This window comes from Austrofundulus limnaeus, unplaced genomic scaffold (genome assembly GCF_001266775.1).
Source record: "Austrofundulus limnaeus strain Quisiro unplaced genomic scaffold, Austrofundulus_limnaeus-1.0 Scaffold5, whole genome shotgun sequence".
In the NCBI taxonomy this organism is placed as follows: Eukaryota; Metazoa; Chordata; class Actinopteri; order Cyprinodontiformes; family Rivulidae; genus Austrofundulus; species Austrofundulus limnaeus.
In genome coordinates, this window is record NW_013952407.1 from 2,788,190 (window position 1) to 2,810,570 (window position 22,381).

General features: G+C 39.1%; 2 protein-coding genes across 2 annotated transcripts in view; both read right to left on the minus strand.

Moving 5' to 3' along the window:
* Positions 1–24: 24 nt before the first annotated feature.
* Positions 25–15,945, minus strand: vat1l (vesicle amine transport 1-like). The gene is made up of 9 exons (XM_014027164.1): positions 15,283–15,945; positions 14,614–14,743; positions 14,306–14,521; positions 12,262–12,404; positions 9,667–9,770; positions 8,903–8,958; positions 8,575–8,769; positions 5,145–5,228; positions 25–1,705 (listed from the first exon to the last, which is right to left on the minus strand). Exons 1-9 carry the CDS (start codon positions 15,498–15,500, stop codon positions 1,607–1,609), a joined length of 1,245 nt encoding a protein of 414 aa, XP_013882618.1. The 5' UTR covers positions 15,501–15,945; the 3' UTR covers positions 25–1,606.
* Positions 15,946–19,534: 3,589 nt separating this feature from the next.
* Positions 19,535–22,381, minus strand: part of bola3 (bolA family member 3) — a 4,384-nt gene continuing 1,537 nt past the window's right edge. The window contains exons 3-4 of the mRNA XM_014027173.1: positions 20,794–20,882; positions 19,535–20,155 (exon numbers count right to left, since the gene is read on the minus strand). Coding sequence (XP_013882627.1) covers positions 20,090–20,155; positions 20,794–20,882 — 155 coding nt within the window. The 3' untranslated portion in view covers positions 19,535–20,089. The remainder of the gene's footprint in view (positions 20,156–20,793; positions 20,883–22,381) is intronic.

Below are 22,381 nucleotides of genomic sequence, written 5' to 3' on the forward strand. Positions count from 1 at the left end.
ACACACACACACACACACACACACACACACACACACACACACACACACACACACACACACAGTTATACATAGATCCAACATGAAAGGCATCAAAACTGAGAAGTATTTCCAAAGGGTCTACACACATCACTATCCTGGAAATCCGTTTTTAGTTTGGACAGTTCACATATTTACTTCARAATTTATCAAAAACTTTCTAAACCTTCAGCAGAGTTCACTGTTAGCTTGTTGTTGCAAAGCTGAAAACATGTTAATAGTTAAAAAAGGTATAGCTAAAAAGCAATACAGTGTTCTTTTTTATAAGAGAAAAAAATCAGTTTGAGGTTCACTAAGGGTGAAAAGGTCTATATTCAGAATGCCATTTTAAAAAACAACGTGCAAGGTCAAGCAAGAAGTGAAAATTAAATTATTTGTTTTTATTCTGAGAACTAAAAGAAAGATATTCATCTGAACAAGGGAGTGCACTTCAAGAATACCTCGCAGATAGCTTATTGTGTTTTTACAAATACACAGTGTTGCTCCACCTTCCGTCAGCCTGCTGTCACTTCACAGTAAAAAAATATTTATAAGCATTGTGGCACTTTTGTTTTGAGGCACCAAAAAGTAAACGACTTTGGTCAGACAGGCTGCACAAACCTTTGGCTGCTGTCTGACTCATCACTTCGCAAAACTCCAAGATTCCAATCATACTTTCTTCAGCTTGCACAAATATTCAGCAAAATATAAATGTGACTTCTGAAAACAAACTGTATGTTTCTGTCAAATGTGCCCTGACAATAAATATAACACTATGAGGTTATTCGTATTTCAGTGAAGTTCTGAATAAATAAGTTTATTTTGGAATCAATAAACAGAGTTGTGGCGCCAAAATAGGCATGGAAAAACTTTGAGCCAATTAGCATGGTTTATTCAAAAACAGCTCTTTTTTGTTTATTTAATGTTAGTCTAACACACCAGGAGTATTTAATGTATTAAAACACTGATTTGCAGCTCAAAGGCACTGGTGTTCCCATAGTATCTTAAGAATGGCTCTCAAAAATTAAATATTGTGCAAAAGTCTGCATGCAGACTTCATTACCGTACTTGTTGGCACATTATTTACTGTAACTCAAAGAAGGCATTTATAACTTTAGTAAAAAGCATCAAGACACTGAGATTTTCTCAAACTTATTTCAGTTTGTCTTACTGAAGACACAAGGAAAAAGTCCACTTTACCCTCACAATACATGCCACATAAATGCTTTACTAGACCTATTTATGAGAGCGTATTGTAAATATTAGCAAATCAGCAGATTTCACTCTGTGGCCAGATGCAGCTATCTTTAAAGTACACATTAGCATTACATCAAAGTACAGTAAAAAGTAGAACACTGGCTCCAGAACGACTCGTGGGCAACAAACGTGTTATTCTTCATTTACTCTTTGCTTGACCAATCAACTAACAGTTAACAAACAACAAGCACAAGCATGTACTGTACATTCAGATAGTATCTAGGCATACTGGACATGCAGGTATACATACACACTCACGCGTGGTTGTGTTCCTCTGTGGTGAAACTGTAAACTCTCCAGTCTCTCTGTGAATTCTTTTGGGGTTTTGTCGGCTCTAGTGGATGAAGGGCATTCGCTCCTTGCTGTCATTGTCTCCCTCCGGCTCCTCTTCTTCCTCTCCTGCTTCGCTGGTCTCTGTGCTGTCGTTGGCCATCTAGTGGTTAAAAAGTTTTACAGCAGCAATTAACAGTTGCCTTACTGACTTGTGCAAATTAGGGAAAAATATTAAAAGTGTAAATGTTTGTGTGATTGTGTTCAGCTTGTAGGAACTCTTCTGTTGTACCTTAGCAATGTTAATTTTTGTAGAAAATAAAGTCCCAATCAATACGCCTGAGTTAAACCAAAGAAAGTCATGTCTGTTGATATTTTGGATGTGATCATTAAAAAAAATCTCTATGTTTTTGTCCATCTGTCCGTTTTCTTCTGCTTATCCAGGGTCGGATCGCGGGGGCAGCAGTCTAAACAGAGAGACCCATACTCCCCTCTCCCCAGCCACTTGGGCCAGCTACTCTGGGGGAATCCCAAGGCATTCCCAGGCCAGCCAAAAGACATAGTTCCTCCAGTGTGTCCTGGGTCTTCCTCTGGGCCTCCTCCCAGTGGGTCGTGCCCAAAACACCCCACCAGGGAGGCGTCCAGAAGGCATCCTAACCAGATGCCTGAGCCACATCAACTGGCTCCTCTCAATGTGGAGCAGTGGCTCTACTCTGAGTCCCTCCCGGATGACTGCGCATCTCACCCTACCTCTATGGGAGAGCCCAGACACCCTGCGAAGGAAACTCATTTCGGCTGCTTTTATACGCGATCTCGTTCTTTCAGTCACTACCCAAAGCTTGTGACCATAGATGAGGGTAGGAACGTAGACTGGCCGGTAAACTGAGAGCTTTGCCTTCTGGCACAGCTCCCGCTTCACCACTACAGACCGGCACAGCGCCCGCATCACTGCAGATGCAGCACCAATCCGACTGTCGATCTCCCGCGCCATTCTTCCCTCATTCATGAACAGGACCCCGAGATACTTAAACTCCTCCACTTGGGGCAGGACCTCCTCCCCGACCCAGAGAAGGCAACATACCCATTTCCAGCTCAAGACCATGGTCTTGGATTTGGAGGCACTGATCCTCATCCCGGCTGCTTTATACTTGGCTGCGAACTGCTCTAGTGAGAGCTGGAGATCAAAATCTGATGAAGCCAATAGGACCACATCATCCACAAAAAGCAGAGACGCAATCCTAAGGTCACCAAAACAGATCCCCTCAACACCTTGGCTGCACCTAGAAATTCTGTCCATAAAATTTATGAACAGAATCGGTGATAAAGGTCAACTTTGGCGGAGTCCAACTCTCACCGGAAACAAGTCTGACTTACTACCGGCAATGCAGACCAAGGTCTGGCACCGGTCGTACCGGGACCTTACAGCCTTTATCAACAGGCCTGGTACCCCATACTCCCGGAGTACACTCCACAGGAGTCCCCGTAGGACARGGTCGAACGCCTTCTCAAAGTCCACAAAACACATGTAGACTGGTTGGGCAAACTCCCATGCACCCTCCAGGACCCTGCTGAGGGTGTAGAGCTGGTCTGCAGGTCCACGACCAGGATGAAAACCACACTGCTCTTCCTGAATCTGAGATTCGACTATCCAACGGACCCTCCTCTCCAGGACCCCTGAATAGACTTTACCAGGGAGGCTTATAAGTGTGATCCCCCTATAGTTGGAAAACACTTTATGGTCCCCTTTTTAAATAGGGGGACCACCAATCCTGCCAATCCAGGGGAACTGCCCCCGATTTCCACACGATATTGTAGAGTCGCGCCAACCAACGCAACCCCAAAACATCCAGAGCCTTAAGGAACTCCAGGCGAATCTCATCCACCCCCGGTACCTTGCCACCAAGGAGCTTTTTAACCACCTGGGTGACCTCAGCACCAMAAATTGGAGAGTCCGACCCAAGGTCCTCAGGGTCTGCTTCCTCATGGGAAGATGGTAGGATCGAGGAGGTCTTCGAAGTATTCTGCCCACCGACCCACAACGTCACGAGTTGAGGTCAGCAGCGCACCATCCCCATCATAAACAATGTTGGTGGCGAACCGCTTCCCCCCACCCCCGAGACGCAGGATGGTGGACCAGAATTGCCTCGAAGCTGTGCCGTCTTTTTCCATGGCCTCTCCTAACACCTCCCACGCTTTGCCTCAGCGACCACCCAAGCCGCAATCCACTTGGACTGCCAATACCTATCGGCTGCTTCCGGAGTCCCACAGGCCAAAAAGACCCAATAGGATTCCTTCTTCAGCCTGACAGCATTCCTCACCGCCAGTGTCCACCAGCGGGTTCGAGGGTTGCCGCCATGACAGGCACTGACAATCTTACGGCCACAGCTCAGGTAAGCCGCCTCGGCAATGGAGGCACGGAACATGGCCCACTCGGACTCAATGTCCCCCACCTCCCCCGGAACGTGTTCAAAGTTCTCCCGGAGGTGTGAGTTGAAGCTCCATCTGACAGAAGACTCTGCCAGATGTCCCCAGCAGACTTTCACTATAGGTTTGGGTCTGCCTGGTCTAACCGGCATCCTCCCCCAAAACCTGAGCCAACTCACCACCAGGTAGTGGACAGTTGACAGCTCCGCCCCTCTGTTCACCCGAGTGTCCAAAACATGCGGCCGCAGATCAGATGAAACAACAAAAAAAGCTGATCATCGAACTACGGCCTAGGGTGTCCTGGTGCCAAGAGCACATATGGACATCCTTATGCTTGAACATGGTGTTTGTTATAGACAATCTATGACAAGCACAGAAGTGCAATAACAAAACACCGCTTGGTTTCAGATTTTGGGGGGGGGGGGGGGGTGGCGTTCCTCTCAACCACGCCCCTCCAGGTCTCACTGTCATTACCCACGTGAGCATTGAAGTCCCCCAGCAGAACGAGGGAGTCCCCGTTAGGAGCGCTCTCCAGCACCCCTTCCAAGGACTCCAAAATTGGTGGGTAATCTGAACTGCTGTTAGGAGCATAGGCACAAACAACAGTCAGGACCCATCCCCCACTTGTAGGCGGAGGGAGGCTACCCTCTTATTCACAGGGGTGAACTCCAACGTACAGGCACCGAGATGGGGGTCAATAAGTATGCCCACTCCTGCTCAGTGCCTCTCAGCATGGGCAACTCCAGAGTGGAAGAGTGTCCAACCCCTCTCGAGGAGACTGGTTCCAGAGCCAGAGCGGTGCGTCGAGGTGAGTCCGACTATATCTAGTCGAAACCTCTCAACCTCACACACCAGCTTAGGCTCCTTCCCCACCAGAGAGGTGTGACATTCCATGTCCCTAGAGCTAGCTTCTGTAGCTGGGGATCGGACTGCCAAGGTCCTCGCCTTCGACCACTGCCCAACACACAATGCACCCAACACCTACGGCCCCTCCCACAGGTTGTGATCCCATGGGAAGGGGAACCCACGTCTCCTCTTCGGGCTGTGCCCGACCGGGCTCCATGGGTGAAAGTCCAGCCACCAGGCGCTCACCAACGTGCCCCACCTCTTTATGCTTTATTTCTGAAAAATTACATTTAAATGCAGATACAAAAAAATAGTAATTTTAAATGTTTTACCAGAGGAGTTGGAGATTTTTCAACATCCAGAATGAGTTTTCCTATGTTGCCTCTGTCATGAATTCTCTGCATGGCCTCTTTAACCTGAGAATTAAAACAAAAATGCAACAATGTCTAATACGTTAAATCAAATATTAAGTGTGTACATGTTGTACATTTATAGTTTTGATGCAGACCACAAAATGTTGGGATTATGAGGAGAGTGTGTTTTTCTGCAGCATGACTTATGTGTCACATTATTCAAGTGCGTACTACTTTACTTGGACAATTTATTGTGATTTAAAGGAAATCTGACATGTGGTCCAAATGATCATTCTAATGCAGTCTGGCAGCTAAAGGCAGAGCAAAAACAGGTTGGGCTGTTAGGATAGTCTTCTCTGCAAATTACTGAATTAACCTATTGATCTGTTGTTGTGAACGGCCTTCAAACATCTTTGTGAGGACAATGGAGGGTCAAGAGGGATGCTGGCCTTTACATGAAAGAAATGTCTGATTGTTTCACAATAATGAGGACAAAAGAGCCATGCACACTGATGGGAAGATTTTAAACCTTGTTAGACAAATCCTCATGTTGACGAGCTCAAATGAGAGGCAGTTCACATACTGTATATCATCATCATTTCTGTATTGATCACAGACATTATCTAACTGTTTTAAGCTTGAACTGATATTATTATTTTAAATAATTTCAAAGTGACATAATGGCATTCGTAACTATCAATACTGTTACAGAAATCCTTCTGTATTACCCAAGCTCAGCATCTCAGTCATTTTAGTTCTAACAGGAGCGTTTTGTCAAGGTAAAGAAAGATTAGAAGGTATGAAGGTTTTAAAGAACAATGGGCCTCATGCCATATTTTCGTATTCTTATCCTAAATTTCTCTTACTTTTGTTCATACAAACATGCCACATCAGATTCAACAAACTTCTATCTTCAGGAAAAGTATGTAAATGAGCAGCGTAAACTGATGAACGCGTATCAGGTGCTCGTCCACGAGGAGAGGAGATTAGCATGATTACCACCCCAAAAATACCATTTAAGGCTACATTTCCTGCCTCAGATACAAGGAAGTATTCATTCATAAATGACATCGCAAAGTAAAAAAGAAGAACTTCATAAGTTTGGAGATTGAAGTCCTGCTCTCAGAGATCCAGAAAAAAATAAAATAAAATCTGTCATTTCTAGCAGTGTCAGCTGTGGAATTAAAGGACCTGCTAAAGCTGATGAATGAAATGCGCTGTTAATGTTGTGTCTCCTGTGGGTCGTATACGGTCATAGAAATAAAAATCAAAATCATATTCATCTCTCTCTAGTCCTGCTTCGGTTTCCCTTTGGTCAAATGTTTTTAATTTAAGTGTAAACAAATGTGTTACATAGTTTTCATTTATTCAGAAGAAGAGCAGTCACGCACTGCAATTAAACTTCAATTAATTGGTTTGTAGTTTGAGATCTTCATATTAATATTGTAGTGTTATACAACATCATTAATAGCCAATTTAATTTAATATAATCTAACCAATTTATGTCGTTAGTCTACATTATTACATTTAAAGTTATAATTATAATTCAAACAGAATAACCTACTGTTAACATAATTATGGAGTGTGATTTATTTTCAACTCAAAATATCTTCAAACTAATGAAATATAAAGTTATTAGTGAAGAAAAATCAAAACTGTTTAACATGATTGCTTCTTATTACAGTAAAAATGTGTATACCACAAAAGACAACACATCATGATCAACACAGTCACAACAGATTGTGTGCCTCTTTATCTGAAAGCCATTGTATTAAAAGCAGTTGATGGAAAAAAAGCAATCACCAAGCCAAATACAAAACAGGGTTTGAAATGAAAAAAGGTAGCTATAACAATAATAAAATAATATTTGCAAATATTTTATTATGTTGTTGGTATTTCTTAAAACAAATTCTATCTGAGATGTTCTAAAAAAGTTGACATTTTTTTCTGCACCTTTACAGCATTTACCTTGGAACCTGAAAAGATAACAAAAACTATCTATTTACATTTTTAAAACTGCTGGGGTTGAATAACCTCTCGCCAAGTTGTTCCACTCAGATTCATATTCTGCAGTGATTCAGTCCAAAAAGAAAGGTTGCCATGGTCAACATGTAAACTGGCGTCCAATTATTTCTTCCTCCAGGCATATTAATGAGAGAGGCAGGTTGTGGCCAGACACCACATCCCACGCTACCTAGCCCTCTAATGAAATTCTTCATGGGCAATGGTTCCACAGAATGGCCCGAGCACTTTGCCAAAGTTTAATGACAACATTACATGGGAAGTTTCCCATGAGAAATAAAAATCTGAGGACAACAGACAGCTCATCAACTTCTCTTTCTATTTTTGACTGTAGATAGAAAATTCAGAGCAACTTGTAGGGAGCTTCCTGAGATGTAATGTTGCATACCTTTTAGCTCAACTTCTACATCATCAAAAATTATATATACACGGGCTGAAGATTAACCTAATACAACATCAGTCACTTGTGTCTCAACAAAAATGCACGAGGACATGCAATAAAAAGACACGTGGAAGAAGTTTATCTACCCTTCTGTTGCCACGTCTGGTCTTGCAGACTAAAATGGATAATCAAGAACAAAAAAACATGCACATGACCATGCAGGGAGGGAGGGTTAAACTACAGCTGTCACATGAATAAGACGAGCTGGGGTCAAACACTTTATTAATCCTGCATCCCACCATGGGCCTGCAGTATGAGAGTGTTGTTAGAGCTTGAACATAACCACTTCATAAAGAGCTGAACAAAGAGCTTGACAATGGAAAAACAAAACATTTTTTGGTTGAAAAAACATCAAAATACAATTTAAAGGACGCGGACATCTTTTTTAAAATGTAGCAAAGTCATTGTGTGTAAAAGTCAAAGTTTAGTTAATATCTAAGCCTGGTCTGAAACTTAAAAAAATATTAGCATCTAGCTAAGATAAGCGCCAATTATTCAGTATATTCTATGTGAGGCTCAAACTTTTTAAACAAGATAAAGGGAAGGATTTCACCTTCGGTTTCTAAGATGTTACAATAAGGAGMAGGGATGTAATCAATTCGATTATCGATTTTAAGTTCACAGTTACTTTTTTCTTCAACAAAATTAATAATAGCTATTTTATAACCAAATATGTCAGAATCTTTGTCTTTGTATCAAACTGCAACTGTCTGTTGTCTTAGTATAAAGCTTCAAAATAAATACAAATGTCATCACAAATCCTTTTTGTGACAAAAAGTTATCAAGTATCAAACTGAATTTCTCTTAACGACAACTTACAATAATTTATTCAAATGTGAAACGATTCACATTTTAAGCAGTTATAATGAATTATTAWTTGATTATTGTTTAATTACTTGCCTATTAAGGAGCTCATTTGATCAACCTGAGCCCTCTGGTTCTTACCTCCTCCAGTGCCCACAGGGAGTCCACTACAGGCTTGATTTTCTTCTGTCCATAAAGACACAAGAGTTTGTCCATCACTGCCTTCACGAGACTGCATCTCCCTTGTTTGAAGAGGAGGTTGAGGAGCGAGAATCCTGCTATGACCTTGTTCTCCTCATACAGTTTAATAGGATTCACCTTTTCCACCTGCCACCACTGCGAGGAGAYAAACCAGAGACACATGAACCCCGAGGGACTCATTTATATATGCGCTTCATGAAATTCATGGGGTAGTTACAGGGATACTCTTTCCTTCAAATATGAATGATAGTCTGCATCTCTGACTCACAGATTTTGCAAAGCTGAAGAAACTCTTTGTTTCCCCAGTGACCATGTTTGACGCGCCTGAAAAAACAAAAAGAAAAGGATTATTGCTGTGGGCTGGACAGACGTGGCTGCTCAATAACAGGCAACCATGATGCAAGAGGAGTGAGGRGGGGGAGGAAAAGTTGACTCCTTAGACCTTTAGAACTGTGAGWGCATGTCTTTGCATACATTCAGTACAACTACTACTAATAAATTAGTCTCCTGCTAATGAAGTTACTGAATGCAGAAGACTTGTCAGGACGCGATAACGGAAGCTGTGAGGACAATACATTTTAATTACAGGTTATGAAATATGTCAAACGAGCATTATTATCATGTAGCTTTTTCAGCTGACAAAACAATGAATATATGTCAGATTAATGGTAATGAAATATCAGAAACTAACAGGAATGTTGACTGGATCATAAATGCTCTTATTCCTAGCAAGTAGAACTGGGAAATGCTAAAAGAAAAAAAAAGTAATTTTAATGTTTATTTATCCAATTCAAAAGGCTTAAAATGTCTATTTTAGTTGCACATTTCAGTTAATAGATTTAGCTAAAAAAAACCCACAAAACTTCATTTCAAAGAATTGCAAAAAAATGCATTTTTCAGTATCAAAATCATTTTTTTATCAAATGTTTCAGTTAAAGTTTAAGCAAAATTATTATAAAACAATAACAAACTACACACAGAATTATTAACACATAAAAAGGCAGCAAAGAGAAAAGCAAACATTATCCTCACCATAGAGAATATAGGTTCCTAGTGGCTTCAGCAGACTCAGGCCTTTCCCTGTGTTCTCTCCACACAGGCAGTCCAGCACGACGTCGACTCCATCGGGAGAAATCCTGCAGATCAAAGCAAATATGAAGTCCAATAAAAATACAGCTGTGAGCAGCAGCAAAGCAGACGTTCAGTTCAGGACACCACAATGTCCACCATCATTTATCATAGTGATGTTAAAGACCGTGTAAAGTAAAAATAAATGTGTTTTGAGGTTGTCACACCACAGAAATATGTGTTAATAATAAGTGTGACTCCTGCCACTGATAGGAAACTGAGGTCAGATAATAAATCCGCAAATCAGTTAATTAGCTCAGTCCATTGACTGAGGCAGACTTAAGTAGAAATTGGCTTCATGTTGATTTGTTTTCAACTATCAATAGAATATTAAAGCTGCAGATAGCTCGGAAAAATCCTAGCTGGAAAATTGGAAAAAGCACACCCTACAGGTCCCTCCTCTCTTGCTCTCTGCTGCCTCCCTCCATAGCTCCCCCCCCACAGCGGAACCTGCCCTGAACACGCAGGCTAGCAGGATCACCAATGACAGCAGATAAACAGCCATGAAACATTCAGAACTCTAAGGAACTGGCAGTTTTATACATTTTTATAAAGGTTACCTGCTGCAGCTTTAAAACTATTTGAAGACTTCACCTTGAAAACTCTAATTGAGGACTGCAAAATTACTATTTTGAAGTATTTTCCCACACAAAAATGGCTTAAACATTTAGGCTCAAAATGAGCAATAATTAAATCAACAATAAAAGTTGCACACTGTCTAATTTTAGCCATTTTCTAGTTAACTAATCTGTTACTTGACTAACAGTTTCAGACCTGCTGCTCGTGTTGTAGACCAGTGGTTCTCAACCTTTTTAGACTTGTGTACCCCAGAGCTATTTTGTCACTCATACCACTGGTACCCCTTCTGTCAAACGTAATGATGATTCTCCAAAACTATACWGTAAAACAACTGATTATTAAATGAAAAGAATTTATTTAACCCCCTAGAACAGTTAATTCTCATGCATTTTATTATTTTCAACTCAAATTAAACAAAGATAAATACGTTGCCTTGACAGTGAATAAGTAATTAAATAAATAAACCAGGTATTGGCAGGTGTGAGAAGCAGCAGCGTCCAAAATACATCAGAAACTCGCCCAAATGAGCAAATTCAGTGAGATTACGCATTTTATACTGGATTCCATTTTGTGTCAATTTCGTGATTCCATTTGCATTTTCCGCATTGCAGAAATCATAGGGCCCTATCCCAGGCCTATTTTTATTTATTTTTTACACACCTGGGACATTTTTCCATGTACCCCCTGCAATATGCTCGCYTACCCCAAGGGGTACACATACCCCTGGATGGGAATCACTGTTGTAGACAACAGACCTGAAACAATAGGTTTTAAGTAACCAACACATTTGAGATTTTCATATGATACACGAGCCAGGAATGGTCTTAAGCTGTCAAATGACTGCATAAAGTGTTTATCATGGAAAAATAAATCTAAAAAGTCAAAATGGGTTTTGAATCCATAAATGTAGCTTGTGATTCATACTCTGGGGTGGCTTTACATTCTAATTTTGAATCCATAAAATATGATAATTTGCTCTCTGGGGCATTAAAAAACTTGTGGTACAGAACTCACATTTATACTCTTCTTATTTAGACATTATTAACAGTTTGAAATGCTGCAAAATACATCATCTCAAGTTATCACCCCAGTCATTAATCACAGAAAAAAAATCTAACTCTGCTAAAGGAATAGATWTAAAAATGTAAGGCGAGGTAGGAGCCACAATTTCATGCTTTCTGCTTTTCAACACTGCGCACCAGCTTGGCTAAACTGCTCATTGGTCTTGTGATTCCCATGGTTTTTGCTTTTGCAAAAAAAGACTCAGTTAATTGAACTTTGTACTTGATCCTGGGAAGAATGTGTAGACCAGTGAGATGAAAAACGTTCTAATCCACAACCAGCGCTCAAATGTGGGTCAAAAGCACGAAACGTCAATTACTAAAGGATATTCTGAAGTCGTTTATAATCATTAAACTCTTTTGCTAGATTAAGATTTTAACTTTATTAGAGTTTGTGGTAAATCTGTAAATTTCCAGTAGGAGAAAAAATAAAATCTCATCTCATCATGTCTGCTTTTTTTTTGGTTTTTTTTTTTTTTGTATTTTAAGTAATCCAGCAGTTACTACATGAATCTTTCAATGACAGGATGCATAGTAACATTTAGTGTATGACTGCCCGGCTCTAATTGGTTCAGTTGTTCCACAAGCAGACCTCCACCCTGCACAATGCTGCTTCCTTCTGAGTGGAGCCGGTAGTTGCCATGGGGACCACTGCCACACAAGCGCAAATAAGGCAACGGGCAACATCTGCAACCTCGCACAGCTCTCGGCCCTCAGCAACGTCCATGTTATCACATCAGCTCACMTAAAGAAGAGCTACCTGAGAGCGACTTAAACATTGTTTGAGAAACTATAAAATAAAAAAAAACACAAGAAGACATGAAATTGGTTCCACGACAGTCCGATGTGGCATTCTTACTTTTTAACATCCTGTATGTAATCTGCGTTCCTGTCGAAGAAGTGAGTCACAGAGTCTTTGATGGCGGCGTGTTTGAAAGACGAGGCGATCCCAAACACGATTACGTTAGGTACAGTGGAGCACAGCTGAGCCACGGCTTGTCCCTGAAAATAATAACAGTAACAAGTGTTTATCAGCGTGTGAAAAAGGACAAGAATTCTGAATGAATTCCACAAAGCAACATTAAACTTATACCTGCAATGAGCTTATTAGGCTTTTAACCACTTTACTAAATGTGAATATGTTACAATGCACAGCAGGGGTGTAACAATACATCGATTGATATTGACTAAATGATTCAATTACATCAGAGCAAAACAAAAATACCGATCCATATCGTCAACGTATGCCTGATGTGGATCAATATTAGGGATGCACGATTTTTCGGCATTAATATCAGTATTGGACGATATTGGTCATTTTTTAGGATATTGTATCGGTCCGATATATAAAACTGGCCCGATATTAACGTCCGATATTGATTTCCCACTTTTTGGCTTTGTGTTTCTGTTTTGGGAGGGAAATGGTTGATTGAGCAGCATCTGATTGATCATAATAGTGATATTGATGCTGCGCAGCCAGGAATAACTGAAGTAGGAGCCATGTCAGAGGTCTGGTCATTTATTTACGCTATCAAAAAAAGACCCAAGTGTGTTTGTGCATATTTCTATAATATGTGTGTTTGTGTAATGTCGGTAAATACCGGTTATTGGCTATAACAGCAATAATCATATAGGGTATCGATACCGGCTGAAATTTTCATTTCGGTGCATCCCTAATCAATATCATGTGATCATCAAGTAGCAGATTTGTAAATTGAATTGAATCAAAATCATATCATGACAGATTTTGTGATAAAGAAACATTGCATCATCAGCAAAACAAATGAATGTAACTAGGAATGTCCGATAATATCGGCCTACAGATATTATCGGTCTGATATTAGCATAAAAATCTCTACATATCGGTATCGGCTTTTCTTCTGATAACAAAAGCCCGACAAACTAACGCCTGGATTTGACCAAAATGTGTTAATAAATGCTTGTGGTCCAGAGATATTCACCGGTGTGCGATTGATGACATCATCAAACTGGATTATGTCAGGGAAAGCATGATCCAAACTATAGTTTGAGATAAAATGTTAAAAATAAGTATGGTACTTTTTCCATAACTAGGGCTGCCACAAACGATTATTTTTATAATCGATTAATCACCGATTATTTWTTCGATTAGTCGACTAATCGGATCATACGTTAACTGAATATAAAACATACAGCTTATCGCGCCAGAATGCAGCTGCTATTATATAACCATTGTTAGATTTTAGCTATATGCTAACTAAAAATAATTGCTGTGGAAGGCAAGTTCTGCCTTACAGATATTGCACAGGTTTCTCTTTCATTTTCTTAAAATGATCCCACACTTTGAGCTCCGTTGCCAGGTAGCCATGATACTAGAGCCTGTCTATATAATGTCTTGTGATGTCCATGACCTACCCCAGTTACCACTACTGTGCATGTGTGACAAGGACTGAAAGGCAGATGTGGCAGTGGAAGGTGTCAAAGCAGTTTGGAGAGAAAAACAAAGTAAAGAACAAAAAAAAAAAAAGAAAACGATTAATCGATTATTAAATTAGTCATCGATTATTTTAATAATTGATTAGTCGTCGATTAATCGATTAATCGTGGCAGCCCTATCCATAACAGTGAAATGTTTTTTATTTTGTACAATGTTTCCCTTTGGAATGTATCTAGTTGGGTATTACAGTAAAAGCAGGCATAATGTCCCTGACAGGAGATATGTGATGTCACCTTAATAAGTTTGTTTGGAATACCGGTTAATATCAGAATCGGAAATTAAGTGTTGAACAATATCGGCAAAGAAAAAAAAATATATATATATATCGAGCATCTCTAAATGTAACGTTCTATTGTGATAAAGCTGGTGATTTACACCCCTAACGCACAGCTCAGTGTTTGTTAATTGGTGAGGTCTGTGTACATACAACACCACCTCCTGCCGAATGGACCAGCACCGACATTCCCTCTCGCAGATTGGCAACCTCAAACAGCATCATGTACGCGGCCACGAAGTTCAGGGAGAACGCTGCTGCCTCTGCAAAAGTCATTTCATCTGGCATCTTGTAGACAAAATCCACAGGTGCGCAAACCACCTCCGCCCAGGCGCTGTAATTCACAAACGCCATAACTCTGTCACCTATCTGAAACAAACAAAACAAGTTATGGTAGCAACAGGACAGCAAGCAGACACTCATCTGATCGGTTTTATTGACAGGTCTGTAATTGCACTCACCTCAAATCCCTCTGTGTTTTCACCCACTGACTCCACGATTCCACAGCACTCAAATCCTGGAACAATGGGGGGTTTTGGAGGATTGTCAATGTTCCCCTGACGTACCATCAAATCCAGGAAATTCAAGCCACTGCAACAAAATAATAATAATAAAATAAAAAAATGATGAGGACCTTTCTTGTTTGTTGACATTTAATCCATCAGATTTAATGCTTTAATAAGTAAAAAATGCTTGCCTTTAAGCACGGACTGGGCAGGTTTTTTAATAACGCATATTTAATTTGAGCTGGTAAAAGATTTAAGGATTACCTAGTGCGACTCTTGATATTATTATCAGCAGTGAGTCATAGGCTGCTCCTCTGAGACTTACAAGGCCAGATTCCACAAATTATTCTGCACTCAATAAAGAGGCTTGCACTTTAATTATTTTTAGTAAAGTGTTTACTGAAACACAGGCTTCATAAACTGGTCCGTTATAATAAAGCTGTTAACAATGACTGAATCAGATGGGAAATAAATTCTGTCTGTAATGAACTGGTTTCAGTCAGCCGAGCTCTCACTGGAAAGGACCTGTAGCTTCATGACTGCTTTGTAAGATGCTTTTGCGGCGTTCAGACTTATAAAATAAATAAAGGGATGTAAAAGTGCGTCTGAATCGCTGGCACTTACCATGTTTTGACGCGGATCTTGACTTCACCGTCCTGAGGCTCGGGCATTGCCTTCTTGGTTACCCGGAGTTTGTTCAGACCTCCAAATCCCGTCAACATCACCGCTCGCATTTCTTTGGCGTTCCCAGCGGGTGATTCCGCGCTTGCGGTTTCCTTCACCAGGTTTCTGTCTATCATGTACTCGGTTTCCTCTGTCATATCTGCTCCTTCTTTAGCCATGTCGGAGCTGCTGCCGTGCCTSTGCGCTTCTCCTCCGGACTGATGTGGCGAGCAGCAGTTTGAAGGCGCTGAGTCAATTCACGGTCCCCGAAACGCCTCATGTAGTCGCGTTTAAACCATGAATCCGAACCACAAGTTTTTTAATCCAGTACAAGTCAAATAAATGCCCGGTTTCGTCTCCAAAAGAAAAAAAAAACATTTTGGTAATAGACAATTATTTTAGGCTTAATTAATTGCACTGTAGCGTGAAGCTAAAGCGCGCCACCTGCTGTTAGAAAGWGCGCAAAACTTCAGTCTGAAAATAAAACTCGTTTGTCAGCGTTGTATTTCGCATTGAAGAGAAAAGCTATGCATTTTCTCAAAYCCAGACTAAAATACGAGTAACAGAGGAGCAAATAACTAAATGTGTGGAGTGAGTGAGGCCTACATTTGTCACGGTAAGCCCCGCCCACAATTTGTTTACATTTTGGGAAGCTAATTGCTAACAGGTTCTCTGTTAGCCTTGTGATCAAACTTTCCTACAACAGGTAGTGATGTTCGATACTGACAAATTTCTTTCCGATACTAATACCAAGTAAAATTTGGCTGGTATCAGCGATARTGATACTTTGTGATAACACATAATGTGTCTGATAAATCTTAAGGTAGTGTTTTTTTTAAATAACCGCTTTATATATAATACATGACACAGTACTTTATTTATTAATTTAAGTCTTTCTAAACCTATACTTGTTTAGCACATTTTAAAATTCTTATTCTAAAGAAATATAATTTCTGAATAGTAAATAATGAGAAAATAATTTTTTTAAAAGTTGTTACTTTGTATATTTTGTAGCARTGTCTGTTGGATTGCAAAAAGGCCCTTGGTCAGAGCTTATGCTGTTTGAGGGGCCATGGCATGAAAAAGTTTGGGAACCCCTCATCTAGAGTGTAAGTAGAGGCACATTGCACTCAGCCCTGCTGAGCTGATTTTATGTTAAAATGACCTGCCATACATACACAGACTGAGTGACTGACTGAGAACGTGCCACTGTGCTTATACATTACCCAAGCGGATAAAAAATGTAGTTCCCTCCAACCACATATGATTAAGACAAGATTTGAATAGTTTAGTTATTTTCCACTATTTTCCTGTTAATGATATTCATTATGTGAAGTAACTAAAGTATCGATATTTTATGTTTAGTATCGATTCTAAAACAAAGTTCTAATATAGGTAGTATCGATATTTCAGTATGGATCTGCACATCACTAACAGGGGTGGTTAACACTGGAACCATTCCGACCACCCCTAACTTATTTACTGTTATTTAAAGAAGTCTTCATTACTAATATTCTAGGGTTTTTGAGTCACATTTGCTGTACATTACTAATAATAAGTAGATGTTTTGTATATTTATGTCTTAATTTTATGTTCAAACATGTAATTCTCACCCAAGTTATTTACAAAAGCATTTCATTTTTTGTCATTTTAAACTTTTTTTAACCTAAATCCACTTTTTTTGATAACTCTAAATTGTCCCTAGGTGAGAGAGAGAGAGAGTGAGTGAATGGTTGTTTGTCTCTATGTGTGGCCCTGTGATGGACTTGCGACCTGTCCTGGGTGTACCCCGTCCCTCACACTGTGACTGCTGGACATGGGCTCCAGTATCTGGTGTAATGTTCCAACCAGTGGCAGGCACAGTTCCCCTAAAGCAGAGGTTCTCAAACTTGGGTAACAGGACCCCCAGGGGTCCGCGAGAGGTACCTTGGGGGGGGGTCCTCAAAAAATTTCACTAAATTGTTAATTTGGTTTTTATTTTGAAAAATGTATGGGGAACAATGAACTAATAAAACAAACATAATAAACTTAATAAAAATATATATTCCCATGGCATTTAGGGGTTGAAATGACAAGAAATTATCTTTTAGAGCAGCATGGGATTTATGAGGGAGTCCCTGGAATTTTTTCGCCCTTGTAAGGGGTCCCCAGACCCAAATGGCTTGAGAACCCCTGTCCTAAAGCCCTAATAGGGGAACTAATTTCTTTATTAGTGCTTTTGCTATTTTTTTTTAATTCATTAGTGGATTAGCACTTGCTAAATTTATGGGCTAAGATTAGAAGCACTAACTGAGGTCTTTAAATGTTATTGATCAACTTTATTGTTCACAGTTGAGGGTGAAAGCTGTCATACATTTTGTTCAAATGCYCGTCACTTATCAAACTCAAGGCCCGCGGGCCAAATATGGCCTGCGGGTGACTCCTATTTGGCCCAGCAAGGGTACTAAGTGACAATATTTTACACACAGTAAATATTGTCTCATGTTGACTCTGAAGAATATTTCATGTGTCAACTGAATTATATTAGTGCTTTAGTATTAGCTTTTGCTAAATTTTCAGTGAGTTAGTGCTTTAGAATTAGGGGACCTAAATATTTGAGTTAGTGCTTTAGAATTAGGGGACCTAAATATTTGAGTTAGTGCTTTAGAATTAGGGGACCTAAATATTTGAGTTAGTGCTTTATTGTTAGTGCAACTAATATTTAGATTAATGCTGCCCACCACTGGTTCTAACTAAGGTTTAAAAAGGTCAGGAAAACAGTACTATTATACTAGAACTAATGTTAGCGTTACTACTGTTGATAAGCAACAAGCATTGCTTTTAGTCACAAAAAGCAATGTAGTCAACAAGTAAAACAGCTACTTTTTATTGCAACTTGCATTATTAACATATAAAGAACTTAAAACACAAGGTTTTGTGCACATGTTAGAAGCAGTTTTAAAATAAATCACCTTTGGAACTGTAAAACAAACTGTGGTCACATTTAAAGCAAACTAGCATTTATTAGCATTAATTTCTTCCTGGATTGTTTGTTAAAACGCCAGCATCACCAACTATCCTGACAAACTCCCAAATAGGGAGAAATCCTGACCAAGTCATTACAAGTCATTTTGTGCGTGTTGCAGCTTTGATTTTCATAAAATTGTCTCTGAGTGAAAGAAATATTCATGAGATAAAAAAGATAACTTATTGTAATCTTACTATACACGTAGTTCACAATTCCCACTGTTGATGTGTTGTACATAACTGCAGGAAGACTGCATTTCTCAGTGCCTGGAATTCACATTTGAAATTGGGGGTGTAATCCCCCTTACGGTATTAGAACGGGGGAATTTATACATTTTGGAGGGGGATTATTACTTATGAGCAGGACTACAGATTTTACTTTCTGAGAACAGGATGAAATGAAAAGAGGTGTGGAAAAAAACTCAGCTGCTCTGATTCAAGCTACTGAAATAACTCTTGACCCTTTATTATGTTGCAGATCAAAATATGTCCAAGTACATCTTTTTAGGGGTAAAATAATCTGACTCTTATTCTGATTGTATCTGCACTGCTGCATACTTTCAGTCTCTGAGCCATTAAAGTTTGTATTTATCTCCTCCTCTGTACGTATTGTAAAGAAGTTGCATGCCTAAAAAGTAAAATAAAAAACCCATTTGTAACATTTATTCAAAATACACATATTTCTTTGATCTAATATACTAACTTCTGTAGATACAAAATGTCAGCTACGTAAATAAAAAACAAGCATATGAAAACTTCTAATTACTGTGAAAATAATGTTTTCCTACATGTTAATGCGTGTTTCCTTCTTCTCTGGGAGGTAAACATGAGTATCTAAAGGGTTAATATTCCCGACTGAAGGGGGTGGAGGTGTGTGTGCTTGTTTTTGCTACCTGGTGGGGACGATTTTTGACCATTTCCCCGGTACACACAGGCTTGTGAAGACCCACTGTTTCTTATGGAGACATAAGCCCAGTTCACATCCTAAATAAAGTTTAGACTAGGTTTAGGGTCAGATGAGCTTTAGAAAATCCTGGTAAATGAATGCAAAGTCCCCATGAGGATAGAAGAACAAACATGTGTGTGTGTGTGTGGGGGGGGGGGGGGGACAGTAGCCATGTTTCCATCCAATTTTAATTCGAATTTTGAGCAAATTTTTAAAATTTCGCAAAAACGAAAGCTGAAAAAAAAATGRGAATCAGACGTGTTTCCATCAACTGGCATGAAGCAAATCTTTATGTCAGATGTGTGTAGTAAACAGGAAGTAAAAGTCCCAAACTCGCAGGATTCACACATCTCAGGATGATGGAGAGAAGTTATCAGGAACGCGTTGCTACTATTGGGAAAGTTGTACTTATTCTGTCATATCAACTAGTTTTGGCGATGTTACATGGTGTCTGGAGACGTTCAGCCCCCACCCCTTCTCTTTCTCTCTCTGCCTCCGTGTGTCTTCTGTTTATACGGTACGGGTTGTCATCTAAAAATAGTCTGATGCAAATGCTCACATTATTACACATCGTTGGAATTTATTCTGTGCGGGAATTTCCCGCATTATAAAAATTTGATTTGCGGAAATCGATCATATGCGCAATCCCACAGCAAATTTCAGGCCCTGTTTCTGCTGCTAGCCCTCAAACTGTTATGATCAAACACATCAACTTACGCTCTGCTTAGTGACAACATATCTTCTATGTCAATACAATCTCATTTGTAAAACTAAAAAAAAAAACAATGTTGAGGGGCAAAAATGGAGGGTGTTTTTCTACTGTTTTGGGACATCAGTAAATATTCTCAGGCCATGCATGCTTCGAATTTCATCCTTGAGTGCCTGTAGAAGACAGAAGATAATAGCCAGTCAGGTCATTTCTGAAAAGAACCCTTACAAATGTATTTTTATTGAATGTCCATCAAACAAAACACAAATTATCTTGAACATCTTATCATGGTTAAAGAAAAATACAAGCAATATATGGATGCAAGTTTCAGTACAATAATTGTATTACATACATACAGTATGTATTATATTAGAACATCAGCACTGTAAAAGGACCAAAATAGTTTCATAATATCTATCCCTTACAGATGCCCCAATATTCTTTTTTACTTTTTCTTCTCCCCAAGTTGACAGAAAAATATTTATTTGCGAGAAACAGAAAAATCTGTGCAATTCCCTTGAAATTTAAAGTATTATTTTGGAATCTATACTTAGCATCAAACGTAAAAGAATGCTATTTTCAAAAACATAGCTATAATTCTCATGCTAATATACTTTGTGACCCATTTATTTCCTGAAATAAAACYTTTAAATTGTTTGTAAATTACTGCAATCTGTTTTTATTTAGATTCTACGCTCCGTGCCAACCTTTTCATTGACTGAGCTGTGAGATAATTCAATGTAACCCATAAATTTGAACTTGTCCTTACCTTGACACTACCACAGTTGATAAACAGATGTTTGATATTTACCTGATTGACTAATTGGTGTTGCTGAACTGTCCTTTTTCCTTTGAACTCACTGGATTCTATATGGATCTCATACATGGCCCCACAYCCACCTAAACACAATGCAAGAGATTCCAATTACAACACTGTCAAAAACAAAGACTTCAAGATTAAAATCATGTAAATATCCATCTATTAATGCTTTGAAATATTTCATTTATTTAAAAAGCTTATTAAAAGCACTTTACAGATGACTACTAACCCAATATGAAAACAACAAATTTTAGGCATGAGCGGTGTTAAATAAAAACCAGATTCGGACCAAATTTGAATACATCAATTATCAAAAATGTAGAAGGCTAAAATGTATTAAAGATTTAACTGAATGTCTGTCATATTTTCCTAAATTCTCAAGTAAAATGAACCACATCTTTTAGTTTAGCCTCCCAGTTGTGTTGTCTAAGTTGTGCATTTGTCTTTTTTGGAAAGCCTGTTAATTTCCCTTAAATGGTGCCACATTTATAAGAACTATGCATTTGTGGGATGAGCAGCAGAGCTGATTATGTGGGTTGCTCACATTTAAAAATTGCCAAATCTTCTCATCATTTGCAAACAGCTTATTTTGAGCTTCTGGTACCCACGGGTGCTGCCAGTCATGTACTAATTGCCAAGAAGCATCGATACAACAAAAAAATAATGTACCAGGCAAAAAAAAAGAACTTGCTTTTTGTGCTAAGTATATAGAAATTAATAGCATCTGTGACATCTGAAGGGGTACTGACATGCTAATGACAGTTTGTGAATTGAAATCAAATTAAATATATTGTCACAAACATGACATTTGATGATGATTCTCTTACAGAACTAACACATAAGTCAGCTGTTATAGTACAATATTGTTATATTCGTGCTTGATAAGAACCAGACATTTTGTAATGCTCAGACACTTTTATTAAAGCATATTTCTACAGGTCTGCTCACGCAGTTTGCTCACAGGTGTGTCACTTAAGAATCTCCTTCTATTGTTCTGTTCTTTACATTTATACATTCACATGAACTCATGCTCGCCACCTAGTGGACATAAGCATAGTTCATTCAATCATGACATCCTCCTTTCTTTAAAGTAAGATTATTACAAAAAGAATCCTATCAAAGAACTACATACATTGCATGAGCCAGTTARCACATAGCGATAATTWACACATTAAAAACATCAATTACAAAATAGACATTTCAACTCATTTTTTTCCTTTTCCAATTTTTTATTTTTTTTTTACAAGTTCAGTCTGTCAGGTTTTTTCACCACTCTGGTAGATCTTAACACAAGTAGGTTGTCCCCAAGACTGTCACAGAGTGTTTCAGTCGTAAGAATAATCTGGGAGTCCTTAGAAACTTCACTTGACTCATCAACAGGCTCCAATGGAGTTTTTAACAAACTGCGCCGATTTCGTCTCAGAACTTGTCCATCTTCAGTTTTTACTTCAAATGAACGTGGAGCTACTTCCTGCAGAATAGTGGCTTTAGTATTCCATCCCTCATCATCCTGAATCCTTACAGGATCCTTGTATGACAGTGGAGGTAGAATCTTAGTTGATCTGTCATAATATGACTT